The following is a 15,863-nucleotide window of genomic DNA, read 5'->3' as shown; positions in this document are numbered from 1 at the left end:
ATCTATTCTTTATTCCATGGTATAAGAATAAAAGGTATTCCATTCTCAAAGATGCCAACCGTCTTGAACATAGGCTGCTATTTCATCAATCAAAACGTTACCCTAAATTTTAAAAAGGAACATAATTGCTACCATGTGCATCAGGAGATACAGTAGTATCTCAGCGCTAAGACAAGCGAAGCGACATTAGCGCGAGATTCCACAAACTTTGGGACAAACATTTGATTTGGTCTGCCGCTATTATGCGCAATGGAATACCTTATATCCTTATATCATGCTTTATTCCACGTATCTGTACTATGGCCTGTGCGCGCGCGCTGGTATGTGCAGACGCACGCACGCGCATACGTGTGTATATATTTATGGATATATATAATATTAAAGATTATATTTTTCGAATTATTTATGAATACCACTATTGTACATCGCTGATCTGCTTTATATTTGAAAAGTTATATCCATATTAATCAATGTTATTAAGCGAGTCACCTTTTCACGCATGCGCATTCGAGTGTAACATCAACACTGTACTAATGTCAAACTTATAACGATCCTGTTAAAGCCCCATTTTGAGTGTCTATAAAAATTATATTACTTTATTGGAAAATCAATAAGTATTATAGAACAATAGAAATTTTAAAAAAGTCATAAATCCTTATTATCTACCTTACAGCGAATTCGATTCGCACTCAGTGCGTCATTAAAGTCGTTATACATACACTGACGTAAAAATGTATGTTTAATACAAATATAGAAACAAGTTAAACCGTGAAATCTTCAACACACTTTATTGTACTGTTAGGTAAAATATGTAGTTTATAATTTGAAATATTTGCATTTCACTTTTACATTCAGATAAATCAGTGTACAACAGAGCTTTAATGTGCACCATTGCACATTAATGCATTTAACCGAATTCGCTATTAATCTTCTTGTTGCCAGATCTGGACGAATCCCGCCGAAATTATAGGACATCTCTTTTACACTCTATATACATTATTAGATTTTTCCAGCGTTTCAATGCGTATGCGTGAAAAAGTGACTCGTCAACATCACTGATATTAATCGACATTGAAATATTCGTTACTATTTTATTTAACTTCGATCACTTTCGGAATCTTGTTGCCTTTTGTATAATGCTACGTTGCTCTCTGTATAATCCATTACACGCCGCTGACATTGTCTCTTGTATTGTTGTTGTTTATGATAAATCTTGAATGCACCTTTTATTGTTATAAAGGCTGCACCGCCCTACAGATATAAGAAATAGAAATATACAGGGTGTCCCATTTCTATCGCATTTCCTTTTAAATACGTATTCTTGAGGTAAAATTAGAGACAAAAATACTTAAAAAATGTCGAGGCTATAATAGTTTTTAACTTAATAATGATTAAAGGTCTCTAATCACAGAGTTGACATTTCACGCGCTCAGGCATGATGAAGTGTCAAGTAAAGATGCTCAATAAGAGCCTTCTAATCAAGTTCAAAACTATCGTAAAAATATGCAATGATATTTTTATTAAGAAATTACTCTTACTTCTATGTAGAATCTATTTATACATTACGTTTGCACAATTAATATCGCAACATACCACAAAATGTCAGTTCAATAATGAGATATTACATGTGGTAAAGTTATACTTTTATCTAGATACATTCCAGTGTTGGAAAGTATCTAGATATATATAATATCTAGATACTTTAGCTGTACTTAAGTGTATTATCTAAATCCTTATAAGCGGAGATACCTGTATCTATATCTGAGTATTTTTTTGTACGGTACTTTTGTGTAGCTTTTGGTTGTTTTCACCGCTTAGGTAATTTTAGTTCTTAGTATTTAGTGAACGGTAACTAACGAACCTCACCGAGGACTACCGAGGCCTTAATAATATTCTTCGCAATAATCGGTATATGTAAGGAATCGTCTTTCTTTCAGGCGACGTAATATAAACAATAAAAATCTTATTTTAGAATTATTTAAGCATTAAAATATCTAGCTTCGACCGTTATAGGCATTTTAATTTCTAGTATTGATTGTGTTCTCACATATTTCACATCACGATCTAAAATAAGGTTCTTATTAAACAATTATTAACAAAACAATTTTTATAAATGGTAAGCAATTATCGAACACGAGATACATATTCAGCAGTATGGGATGTCTCATTTCACACGTGATGTTTCACTTTGCTCCTAGGCAGAGCAAGATGTGGGGTGGACATCGTTTCGCATGGAAAGTTGAACGCCAATAGAGGAGAGCGATGGGATGGATCTCGCTTCGCGTGGAAAATGAGACGTTTTTAGGCAAGGAAGAGAAGGGATGAACCTCACTTCACGTGAAAAGTCGAATGCCCCTAGACAAGGGGGGAAGATGGGATGGATCTCATTTCGCAAGAAAAGTTGAACGTCTCCAAGCAGGGAGGAGATGGGGTTGACCTCGCTTCGTGTGGAAAGTCGAACACCTCAAAGCACGGGAGGAAGTGAAGTGGACTTGGGGTAAATGTTTACAATAGGGCACCCGATTCCAATGACCTTAATATATATTAATCTTGATATATGTATCAAGGTCATGACCTCCAACAGATTTTAATCGTTACTTGTAAGTTGTTAAAGTAATTAATAAAAAAATGTCACTGCTGTACGGAACAAAATGAGGTGTATAACTGTACTGTTCCATATGAATTTTCGAATTCCACATGAAGCGAAATCCACCCCACTTCCCCCCTCCCCGTCTCGAGGCGTACAACTTTTCACGCGGAACGATGTGATCTGCGAACTCCGTTATTATAAAAATAATTAAAAAAATAAGAATTGTACAATAATTAGAAAATTAAAAAAATTTTTTTTCATTAATATATGGTATTTTCCCAGATAGACAAAAATGTATATAAATTTTACAACATTACGTTTATATTAGAATCATCCAATGCGTAATAGATGAGCTGATTGTGATTCAAAATGATTGCAGCCATATTTAGTAAATCAGAAAAAGAAACACCGTGATGTAAATATGAGAAACAAAAAATCTGATTCTTTGTTTCTTATATTTACATATATCATGGTGTTTCTTTTTCTGATTTACTAAATACAACTGCAATATTTTGAATCACAATCGACTCATCTATTATGCATTGGATGATTTTAATATAAAATGTTATAAAGTTTATGTACATTTGTCCATCTGGGAATATTTTAACGAAAAAAATTTGTTAATTTCAAATTACAGTTTTTACTTTTTTAATTATTTTTATGTACAACTTATTTACATATATTCTTTCACATACAATTTATTATCGGTTCATATATAATTTATTATAATAATGATGCACTGGCTATCACAATATTTCTGAAAATGCATATAGAGTACAGTCGAACCTAAGATCTCTAGGGTGCTACTCTAACTCCGTTAACACTATAATTGCATGCTTGTCTGGACACTTTGGCATTTATCCTGTCCCGATCATATCTCGCGCGAAAATCAAACACATTAGTGTATCAAAATCGACATCTATTTATTTTGCCAAATTTTACACGTATATTTATCTTACTTTATGTGACATAAAATAAAGAAAAATTTACAAATCATTTATGCTTATTATGGCATTACGTAATAGTTAGTCTTGAAATTTTTGTATTAGAATTTTTGTCTCTAAATCAAGAGTACATCTTTAATAGGAAATGCAGCAGAAATGGGAGACTCTATATTATCATGAAATTATATGCACATAGTAAAAAACTATTTATATAAAAATAAATAGCTTATAATAGCAGTTTAAACAAGATAATTCTTTAGCCATATAAAAAAGATTAATTTTTGACATGTGAAATCATTTTGTACATATTAAAAATGATATACTTTAGTAATTTTTTTTTTAAAAGAATTAAAAAAATACATACCAATAATGTTCTCTGAAAATTGGAACTTATACTTTCGAAGAATATCCTTCCACACAGACTAGCAATGGTTGGCAATAAAAGTGCACCACAAAGAACACGCGTTGCAGATACCGGATCATTCATTGGTGGTATATCTTCAGATTGTATACTTGTGTCTTCGTCAGTATAACTGTAATAATTATATATTAAAAGCATTATTTTAATTATATAAATACACTTTCTTATTATATTTTCTATTTTATTGTTATTTTTTATACAAATAAAAACTATTAATTCATAAACATATAACTTTTAAACATATTTGTACATATAGAGAATAAATCATCAGAAATTATTCTTTTAATAGGAAGAAATTCAATATGAACGAGCAAAAACGATGTTCTTGTTTTAATTAATATATATATATTATGTATTTTATATAAATATACTGTGTAGAACATTTCGACTTAATTAGGTTCTCATCAATCACAAAAATCAAATTTATATTAAAAAATACAAATAAAAAAAAAAAATTTTATTGATAAACACGTAACATGATACTTCCTTCGTTGTTAAGAATTAATAAATTATAACAATATAGTTAAATGAATATTATATTTATTTATTTATTGGAATAGCAAAAGATAAGACGACAGCAATAACTGTTGCTATGAAATTATACAGTAATATATGAAAGTATAATATGATGACATGCCTATCAAATTATACAGTAATATATGAAATGAATGAATTTCATGAATGAATTCATTTTCAATTCTATAATGGACACAATTGTTTTTCTAAATGAAGACACTTTCAAAATTCCAAGATTATATTTTTCAAATGAATCATTTTTTTACATAATTCAATTATCTTTAGTCAGTATATGAAAGTATTAAGATAAAATCAACGAAAAGTGAATATTTTATATTTCACATTTTATATCGATATAGAATGTATCGAAATAAAAAATGTAATATATTTTGCAAACTATTCATTTTCCAATGACTTTATCTTAATACTTTGTATTATATAAAATAAAGAGGATTGATTTATAACTAAGGAATTTTCATATGCTGAGTGAAAAATTTCAAACCCATAATAAGACAAATATTTCGAAAAATATGAAAGATACGAAGAAATGTTTTCAGTAAAAGTTGTATGGTTTGATGAGACGCAAATAATGATAAAATTAATTTATTTTCAAGATCATAGACATAAAGATTGCCATTCTTTAAACTCAAATTATATAATATTAAACAAAGAATTTCTTAAGACCGTAAATGTAAATACACAGCAAGTTTAGGGAAAGGACTTAAATGGTCAAGCTGAATCTTGAGTGCTTAAATAATTCGATATGAATTTAAACTACAAATGTAGTCATTTAAATTGCGTGCTGAATTGATTTTTTGATCTTAAAATCCGACTGAACTATACAGTAATATTACAATGCCTTTTGTATAATGCTACGTTGCTCTCTGTATAATCCATTACACGCCGCTGACATTGTCTCTTGTATTGTTGTTGTTTATGATAAATCTTGAATGCACCTTTTATTGTTATAAAGGCTGCACCGCCCTACAGATATAAGAAATAGAAATATACAGGGTGTCCCATTTCTATCGCATTTCCTTTTAAATACGTATTCTTGAGGTAAAATTAGAGACAAAAATACTTAAAAAATGTCGAGGCTATAATAGTTTTTAACTTAATAATGATTAAAGGTCTCTAATCACAGAGTTGACATTTCACGCGCTCAGGCATGATGAAGTGTCAAGTAAAGATGCTCAATAAGAGCCTTCTAATCAAGTTCAAAACTATCGTAAAAATATGCAATGATATTTTTATTAAGAAATTACTCTTACTTCTATGTAGAATCTATTTATACATTACGTTTGCACAATTAATATCGCAACATACCACAAAATGTCAGTTCAATAATGAGATATTACATGTGGTAAAGTTATACTTTTATCTAGATACATTCCAGTGTTGGAAAGTATCTAGATATATATAATATCTAGATACTTTAGCTGTACTTAAGTGTATTATCTAAATCCTTATAAGCGGAGATACCTGTATCTATATCTGAGTATTTTTTTGTACGGTACTTTTGTGTAGCTTTTGGTTGTTTTCACCGCTTAGGTAATTTTAGTTCTTAGTATTTAGTGAACGGTAACTAACGAACCTCACCGAGGACTACCGAGGCCTTAATAATATTCTTCGCAATAATCGGTATATGTAAGGAATCGTCTTTCTTTCAGGCGACGTAATATAAACAATAAAAATCTTATTTTAGAATTATTTAAGCATTAAAATATCTAGCTTCGACCGTTATAGGCATTTTAATTTCTAGTATTGATTGTGTTCTCACATATTTCACATCACGATCTAAAATAAGGTTCTTATTAAACAATTATTAACAAAACAATTTTTATAAATGGTAAGCAATTATCGAACACGAGATACATATTCAGCAGTATGGGATGTCTCATTTCACACGTGATGTTTCACTTTGCTCCTAGGCAGAGCAAGATGTGGGGTGGACATCGTTTCGCATGGAAAGTTGAACGCCAATAGAGGAGAGCGATGGGATGGATCTCGCTTCGCGTGGAAAATGAGACGTTTTTAGGCAAGGAAGAGAAGGGATGAACCTCACTTCACGTGAAAAGTCGAATGCCCCTAGACAAGGGGGGAAGATGGGATGGATCTCATTTCGCAAGAAAAGTTGAACGTCTCCAAGCAGGGAGGAGATGGGGTTGACCTCGCTTCGTGTGGAAAGTCGAACACCTCAAAGCACGGGAGGAAGTGAAGTGGACTTGGGGTAAATGTTTACAATAGGGCACCCGATTCCAATGACCTTAATATATATTAATCTTGATATATGTATCAAGGTCATGACCTCCAACAGATTTTAATCGTTACTTGTAAGTTGTTAAAGTAATTAATAAAAAAATGTCACTGCTGTACGGAACAAAATGAGGTGTATAACTGTACTGTTCCATATGAATTTTCGAATTCCACATGAAGCGAAATCCACCCCACTTCCCCCCTCCCCGTCTCGAGGCGTACAACTTTTCACGCGGAACGATGTGATCTGCGAACTCCGTTATTATAAAAATAATTAAAAAAATAAGAATTGTACAATAATTAGAAAATTAAAAAAATTTTTTTTCATTAATATATGGTATTTTCCCAGATAGACAAAAATGTATATAAATTTTACAACATTACGTTTATATTAGAATCATCCAATGCGTAATAGATGAGCTGATTGTGATTCAAAATGATTGCAGCCATATTTAGTAAATCAGAAAAAGAAACACCGTGATGTAAATATGAGAAACAAAAAATCTGATTCTTTGTTTCTTATATTTACATATATCATGGTGTTTCTTTTTCTGATTTACTAAATACAACTGCAATATTTTGAATCACAATCGACTCATCTATTATGCATTGGATGATTTTAATATAAAATGTTATAAAGTTTATGTACATTTGTCCATCTGGGAATATTTTAACGAAAAAAATTTGTTAATTTCAAATTACAGTTTTTACTTTTTTAATTATTTTTATGTACAACTTATTTACATATATTCTTTCACATACAATTTATTATCGGTTCATATATAATTTATTATAATAATGATGCACTGGCTATCACAATATTTCTGAAAATGCATATAGAGTACAGTCGAACCTAAGATCTCTAGGGTGCTACTCTAACTCCGTTAACACTATAATTGCATGCTTGTCTGGACACTTTGGCATTTATCCTGTCCCGATCATATCTCGCGCGAAAATCAAACACATTAGTGTATCAAAATCGACATCTATTTATTTTGCCAAATTTTACACGTATATTTATCTTACTTTATGTGACATAAAATAAAGAAAAATTTACAAATCATTTATGCTTATTATGGCATTACGTAATAGTTAGTCTTGAAATTTTTGTATTAGAATTTTTGTCTCTAAATCAAGAGTACATCTTTAATAGGAAATGCAGCAGAAATGGGAGACTCTATATTATCATGAAATTATATGCACATAGTAAAAAACTATTTATATAAAAATAAATAGCTTATAATAGCAGTTTAAACAAGATAATTCTTTAGCCATATAAAAAAGATTAATTTTTGACATGTGAAATCATTTTGTACATATTAAAAATGATATACTTTAGTAATTTTTTTTTTAAAAGAATTAAAAAAATACATACCAATAATGTTCTCTGAAAATTGGAACTTATACTTTCGAAGAATATCCTTCCACACAGACTAGCAATGGTTGGCAATAAAAGTGCACCACAAAGAACACGCGTTGCAGATACCGGATCATTCATTGGTGGTATATCTTCAGATTGTATACTTGTGTCTTCGTCAGTATAACTGTAATAATTATATATTAAAAGCATTATTTTAATTATATAAATACACTTTCTTATTATATTTTCTATTTTATTGTTATTTTTTATACAAATAAAAACTATTAATTCATAAACATATAACTTTTAAACATATTTGTACATATAGAGAATAAATCATCAGAAATTATTCTTTTAATAGGAAGAAATTCAATATGAACGAGCAAAAACGATGTTCTTGTTTTAATTAATATATATATATTATGTATTTTATATAAATATACTGTGTAGAACATTTCGACTTAATTAGGTTCTCATCAATCACAAAAATCAAATTTATATTAAAAAATACAAATAAAAAAAAAAAATTTTATTGATAAACACGTAACATGATACTTCCTACGTTGTTAAGAATTAATAAATTATAACAATATAGTTAAATGAATATTATATTTATTTATTTATTGGAATAGCAAAAGATAAGACGACAGCAATAACTGTTGCTATGAAATTATACAGTAATATATGAAAGTATAATATGATGACATGCCTATCAAATTATACAGTAATATATGAAATGAATGAATTTCATGAATGAATTCATTTTCAATTCTATAATGGACACAATTGTTTTTCTAAATGAAGACACTTTCAAAATTCCAAGATTATATTTTTCAAATGAATCATTTTTTTACATAATTCAATTATCTTTAGTCAGTATATGAAAGTATTAAGATAAAATCAACGAAAAGTGAATATTTTATATTTCACATTTTATATCGATATAGAATGTATCGAAATAAAAAATGTAATATATTTTGCAAACTATTCATTTTCCAATGACTTTATCTTAATACTTTGTATTATATAAAATAAAGAGGATTGATTTATAACTAAGGAATTTTCATATGCTGAGTGAAAAATTTCAAACCCATAATAAGACAAATATTTCGAAAAATATGAAAGATACGAAGAAATGTTTTCAGTAAAAGTTGTATGGTTTGATGAGACGCAAATAATGATAAAATTAATTTATTTTCAAGATCATAGACATAAAGATTGCCATTCTTTAAACTCAAATTATATAATATTAAACAAAGAATTTCTTAAGACCGTAAATGTAAATACACAGCAAGTATTAGGGAAAGGACTTAAATGGTCAAGCTGAATCTTGAGTGCTTAAATAATTCGATATGAATTTAAACTACAAATGTAGTCATTTAAATTGCGTGCTGAATTGATTTTTTGATCTTAAAATCCGACTGAACTATACAGTAATATTACAAATTAAATTGACTAACAATTTAATAATTTGATGTTTATAGGCATCTTACCATACAAATATCTTAATGATGCCAAATAACACATTAAAATCTGTAAATAATTTTCTTGCGAAAAATATTACCTCGAATTGTATAATTTTATTACATTTATATGATATAATTTCTTTAATTATTTTGCATATCAAAGTATTAAGATGGAAACATCGAAAAATCAACAGTTTTTTTTAGTTATTTTATACTTTATTCTGAAACATAATCACATGAAATATTAAATCTTATAAACTAATTTTTTTATAATCGTACTTTAACATATACTTTGATACACAGAATAATGAGATTAATCAATTGATATAAAGAAAACACACAGTTGCTTTAAGAAAAATATATGTAGTTGTGCGTATTGCACACAACATGAATAATATTTTTAATAAGCAACTAGATGTTCTCTCTTTTATACCAATTGATCTCATTATTATGTACATACATAAAAGTATCAAGAAATAATAATCAAAAAATTAAAAATTAGAAATTTTAGGAATCATGTCAAAATAATTAGGGTATCATATTATGTAAAAAAAATTCATATATTACCATTTAAAAAATGGCAATAACCATCATATGACCTTCAAAAATTGTTTTTTTTGGAAATTAATTTTACTATTATTTGGGTCCCATCAAGTCATACAATTTTTGCCTGGAACGTTTTTCCATATCTTCCACATTTTTCAAGATATTTGTCTTATGTCCCATTACGTTTAAAGATTTTTACCCTGTATATGGAATAAGATCATATTGACTATAAAATGTCGTTAAAAAATCGTTAAAAATTAATAAACTTTCAATTTCTTTTAAAACTCATCTTTAGGATATATTGGAAACAGAAATTTTTACTAATGTGTTCTAATGTGTCTCTATATAAACATAAGAGTGTGTCCAGACTATCGAATCGAACCTCGAGCCGTGATCATTTCGGCTAACTGTCATTGTTTTTTGCCGAGCCGCATAACAAATGTTCACCAAAATGCTCGCAGTTCGAAGTGTGACTCGACAATTTGGTCGCATCCTAACACTATACACCCAGTGTAATACGTACTATTTCTAAAAAGTAATATTAGATTTCTTTGCAATAAAACAAATTAAAAAATTGTATTAGAACATAAATTTTATCATTACTGCACTATATATAATGAATACATATTTATTAAGAATAATATTGTTAATACAAACCTGCTCGGTAGAAAATGTCTTAAAATAGGAACTTTGGATGCATGCCTCCTCAAAAAACTAAGGGCTTGATCTTCCCAACGAAGCATTTTTCCCAAAACTAACATAATTGGAATGGTTGGCAAGCCAACCAGTAGAACTAAAGGATCAGCCTGTTCCATCATAGTAAGGCCGTCCTTGTGACCCACCACTTGCATAACAGTAACCGCACCATAAGTCACAGCTGTCCAATATATAGATCCAACTACAATACCAGCAGCAATAAAAGGACATACTCGGAAGATAACTGTGTCGATCGTATCGAGTACTACTACTAATGGACCTGCAATTAATTTACATGTAAGATACTCTACATGTACAAAAAAAATTGTAATATTCTATTACAATAAAATAATTGTTATAATGTATAAAGTATATACATTTAAGAAATACAACAATTATCGCACGCACGCACATACACACAAAAGGATCCCTGGGAAGAAATGTTTCATATATAATTATACATAATTACATAAAAAATTGACATTTTATGTATAATTATATATAAAATATGTCCACATATATAACATTTTTTCGGAGATCGTTCAAGTCAAACCCGGACTTTTAGTCTCATAAACATAAAAAGAGATCCGAGACATCCTATTAATTACGAATGAACACTGTCAAATTCTAAAATATATGCATAACACTCTCAAGAAGGAACGGCTTGGTTTAATCACTAAAGGCATTCTGTTTCTGTAGGACAATGCTTATCGCATCACTTACACATTACAGGAACTGTAATGTGCAAGTGGAGAGAATTATTGCCATATCCTTCTTACAGTTCTGACCTCGCTCCAAGTGATTTCCTGTTTAGGTCATTAAAAGATTTTCTGAGAAGTCAGCACTTCAGCAGTATTACGTGAAGCAAGCAGATTTGATTATAACTCCGACGTACTAACATGGGACCTGTCACAACCAGAATCCGAAACCAATTCGATTCTTCTTGAAATATGTTCTATTATTTTTAAACACAAAAATCTAAGACACATATTTTTTCCAAAATTTTGAAAAATCTAAATACATAGTTATAAAATTTATAAAAAAATCTAAAGTTTTGTCTAAAACAGTATTGGAATTTACTTGTAACTTTCAGCTTGGTTACTGTCCCTTATCTCCGCAGGTTGGTGAGGTAAAAGACAGTAACTAAGTTGAAAATCGGCTGAAAGTTGCAAGTAAATTCCAGCACTGGTCTAAAATATTTTTCTATACGTCTCACCGTTTTGCTGAGATAATTGATAAGAATGAAATGTAAGGACTCGTTTTGAGAAGTTATTTCATCTCTTAAATCTGAGATTGAGTCGATATAAAATACGCGACTTTTAGATTTTTGTTTAAAAACATATTTTAAGAATTGAATCGGTTCCGAATAGTTGTGACTAAATCCATTGTAAGATATCTTTCTACGCTAAGAACTAATGAAATGCTGGATCAAATGCATTAGCAGAGGATTATACATTGAGAAATAAAGATAGTTTCCAATCTCATAAATGCATTCTGTTATTCTGCACAATCAAAAGTCCCGGTTTAACTTGAACAACTTTCATATATACAGAATGTAACAGAGCAACTAGGCTTGTTTTTTTTAAAAAATATACATTTTCTGAAAAAATGTTCCAGACAAAAAAAAGTCGTAGACTTTTAAGTGATGCATTAGATAGCAATATTAGTGTAACTATGAATAACATTGTTAAGGTAAAGTGAAAATCACAATTAAAAGTTTTAAATGGAAACTCCTATTTTTGATTGCAATTTCTTGTAACTGATCTCGAGAGCTTTTCAAAGCATTATAATAAAAATATTTTTAAGTACTTTCCGAGATATGAGGTTTGAAAGTTACAGTACTGTCGACATTAGCATTGTCCAAGGTGATTGACGGATGGCTAAAACCTTTTGAATATTGTTCAGGGTCATGACCTAGACAACATATGAGCCGATATATTAAAGTCATTGGAGGTTATTGTATCTCTTATTTTCATTTTAAAGGTATTTTTCATTAAGGTCAAGGCCATTGGAAGTTGTTTTCAAAGAGAACTTGACCTTAATAAAAAATACCTTTATTATAATGTTTTGAAAATCTCTCAGCTACAAGATGTCAGCTACAAGAAAATGCAATAAAAAAATAGGAGTTTCCATTTAAACCTTTCAGTAATTTTTACGTTATCTTAACATCACTATCCAAGATCACACTAATATTGTTATCTAATGCGCCACTTAAAACTGTGTAATGTTTGTCCGGAACATTTTTCAACAAAATACAGCTTGGTACCACTGATACAACCACAGGGGGATTACCATGGAGATCATTTGGAGTCTCCTTTTTTTTAAATATTTATAGCAAAAAGTATATACATTTTTAATATTTCTAAAATGCTTAGTCACAATTTTGATATTTAAAAAATATTGTTTAATTAAAGATACAAAAAACATAGATCTTATTATATTATTCTTTTTTTGTGTTAATATAATTGAATTTAAAACGTTTTATAAATTATATGCATTTAAATATTTTTTCAATGTAATAATTTAACTAATAATTTAATATCGTTCCATATGTTTTAAAAAATTTTGCCTGTGGTATGATAATGATACTTCTTCTCCCCTCCTTGACAAAGTTCTGAATCCATCAATGCCTATTACGGTTGCTGTTATATTCTGTGGATGTATGTATATGTCTACTGTATGTATATGTGTAATATATATGTATATATATATATATATATGTGTGTATGTGTGTAAAATATTCACCCATGTTTGGATAAACTATAATATATTCTGTATTGCATTGTGGGCATGCTACAGCATGTCCAGCATGACCCTTTTGCTTCTCATCAACCCATCTCTGAATACAACCCTGGTGAACCCATTTTGTAGTGCCTCGGCAATGGCATGGTTTAACCCACGCTGCAGTTGCGTCATCTTCATCAGTTGCAAAACATACCCAACAATATCGCCTGCTAAATAAAAAGATTAACATTATAAATTGATATAGTATCAGACAACAATCACTATAATTTAAGGTTCTAAAATAACAAAAAATTAAAAGATAACTTGGAAAATATTTTTTAATAAATAAAAATTTTTAATAAATAAATAAAATAAATACACCAAGATCCAATACATCAAATTAGACTCTAATCAAGTCTGTACATTATCTTTTCATTTTGAAATGTGTGTGCGTGTGTGTGTAAATTGCTCAAAACAATTAGTTTGAACTTACTCTTCTTCTGGAGTCAACGATGGCACACTAGATGTAATTTGATTCGGTGAAGATGCCCCATCGGTGATATCAACAGATAGTTCATGATCTGTTACATCATCCCATGCATTTTGAGAACTATCTTCTTCCAGCGATGCTATTTGTGCCGTAGCTTGAGAATCAGATATTTCTGTTATAAAAAAAATAACATATATATATAGTTAATAAATTTTTATGTTATCTCTTTTGCGATGTTCAATTAACGCTAAATTATTTTATTGTTATTTTTATATTAAAGGAATTTTTTAGAAAATGTCTTTTGTTGCATATGGCTCGTAACCCTTCTCATTTGTCAATCAGAACATAAATGTTCTGTACATTAGGCAAAAAATTTCATTCGCTATATATTACCATTGTTAGGGTCAGTAGTTTGTCTATCGGATCTTAAATTTGTACTTAGTCTTCTTAAAGCCTCTTCTATGCTCGGAAGACGTCTGATGTTGGCCCTGGTTATACCTGACTCGATTCGCACTATCCTTCCACGGCTATCAAGTCCATAGGAGATATGCGGCATATTATCGTCCGACATTGTATCTCAGCAAAAGCTCACAAGTTCATCACTATTTTAAGAAAACACATTATTAAAACAATACCTACTTAATTATTGTTACAAACATATCGTTTTATAAACATGATTTGAATATGTTTTTAAACAGCATATTTATTCTTAATGGATAAACTTTTTCATTACTTTTGATATCCGAATGTAGAGAGGGAGGTTAGTAATGAGCAGAAGCTTCTATCATACAAGTTACACTTTCGGCATTTTACTACACAAATCACGTAAATATTATGCAAATATTTTTTGCACATTGTACATAGAATGGTTATTATTATGTTTCACACGATTGCTTTATTAATATACTTCACCAACATTATCTCATACCATATCAAAAAGCATAAATACACAAATTTGATTAAACAATAATATAAGAACGACGGTGTGTCAGTATCTTAGCGAACAAAATTGCGATTATCAACTACTATCAAATAACATAACATACGTAAGCGAGCTGAATGGAGCCGTTGTGATTGTTTTTCGATGATCCCTAAGATAAACGGACGTTGCACACAGCACGAGTTAAAACAGTCGGGAATTGTAATTGTAAGGCGTATAAAAACTAAAAACGCGAACGTTTCATAGAGATTTGTGCGGATCGGTAACTTCTCAAATATAATCATACGAGGATTATACGTCAGGATACGACACAAAACTGATGCTTTCGTAAGCGAGTGCAAAAAAAAGCGACAGCTCCTGGTAATTTGTCAAGGCATTTGTATACATTTCAGCGAATGGCATTGCGAAACAGTATAAAATATCCCAAGGATTTTGCAATGCATATGTACATACGTATATATATACCCGTGTACCGCAAGTTTCATTTAATTAATAATTATTTAATATTTTGTGCTTGGTTAGGGTTAGAGACCCTCTAATAAGAGTCGCCCCACTAAACAGCCAATTTTGATTGGTCCGCCATTTTTCAGCAATTTCCGCCTATATTCGAATGTCTATGGCTGTGGTCCACTTGACGCTACAAACGCTTGGAAGCAGTGGCTGCGTTCAGCAGAGAAAGCAGCTTTGCAACTGTTGTAAAATTCTTCAATATGATTGGTTTATACATTTAGATCTGTCAGGAACCAAAAGCAAGAACCAATCGTATTGAAGAATTTTACAACAGTTGCAAAGCTGCTTTCTCTGCTGAACGCAGCCATTCTTTGATTAGTCAATTCGTAAAATTCTTTGTTCTGATTGATCGCTCAAAGAGTTTGTAGCGTCAAGTGGACCGCAGCCTATATTGTAGGAATGAA

At 29.9% G+C, this 15,863-nt stretch overlaps 1 protein-coding gene across 4 annotated transcripts; it reads right to left on the bottom strand.

The window, feature by feature from the left end:
* Positions 1-938: 938 nt before the first annotated feature.
* Positions 939-15,546, bottom strand: LOC108729253 (E3 ubiquitin-protein ligase MARCH5). Of its 4 annotated transcripts, none has more exons than XM_018458272.1 (8): positions 15,403-15,546; positions 14,403-14,611; positions 14,013-14,181; positions 13,541-13,749; positions 10,757-11,075; positions 8,103-8,271; positions 5,331-5,455; positions 939-1,126 (listed from the first exon to the last, which is right to left on the bottom strand). In XM_018458272.1, exons 2-8 carry the CDS (start codon positions 14,578-14,580, stop codon positions 1,096-1,098), a joined length of 1,200 nt encoding a protein of 399 aa, XP_018313774.1. In that variant the 5' UTR covers positions 14,581-14,611; positions 15,403-15,546; the 3' UTR covers positions 939-1,095. The 4 variants fall into 4 exon arrangements, with proteins under 4 accessions (XP_018313774.1, XP_018313773.1, XP_018313776.1 ...); XM_018458271.1 differs by lacking the exon at positions 15,403-15,546 and adding an exon at positions 15,056-15,396; XM_018458274.1 differs by lacking the exon at positions 15,403-15,546 and adding an exon at positions 15,056-15,396 and having other exon boundaries at positions 13,541-13,746.
* Between the last annotated feature and the right edge of the window lie 317 nt (positions 15,547-15,863).

Source organism: Mycetomoellerius zeteki, unplaced genomic scaffold (genome assembly GCF_001594055.1).
Source record: "Mycetomoellerius zeteki isolate Tzet28-1 unplaced genomic scaffold, Tzet1.0 scaffold716, whole genome shotgun sequence".
Taxonomy (NCBI): domain Eukaryota; kingdom Metazoa; phylum Arthropoda; class Insecta; order Hymenoptera; family Formicidae; genus Mycetomoellerius; species Mycetomoellerius zeteki.
This window is presented reverse-complemented; position numbering and strand designations above follow the sequence as displayed.

Excerpts from the sequence above, each read along its gene's own strand:
- LOC108729253 (XM_018458272.1), bottom strand. The coding sequence starts at position 14,580 with ATGTCGGACGATAATATGCCGCATATCTCCTATGGACTTGATAGCCGT. Across the intron at positions 8,272-10,756 it reads AGACATTTTCTACCGAGCAG|TTATACTGACGAAGACACAA; the intron begins GTTTGTATTAAC and ends TAATTATTACAG. Across the intron at positions 1,127-5,330 it reads AACGTAGCATTATACAAAAG|GCAACAAGATTCCGAAAGTG; the intron begins GCATTGTAATAT and ends ATTATACAAAAG.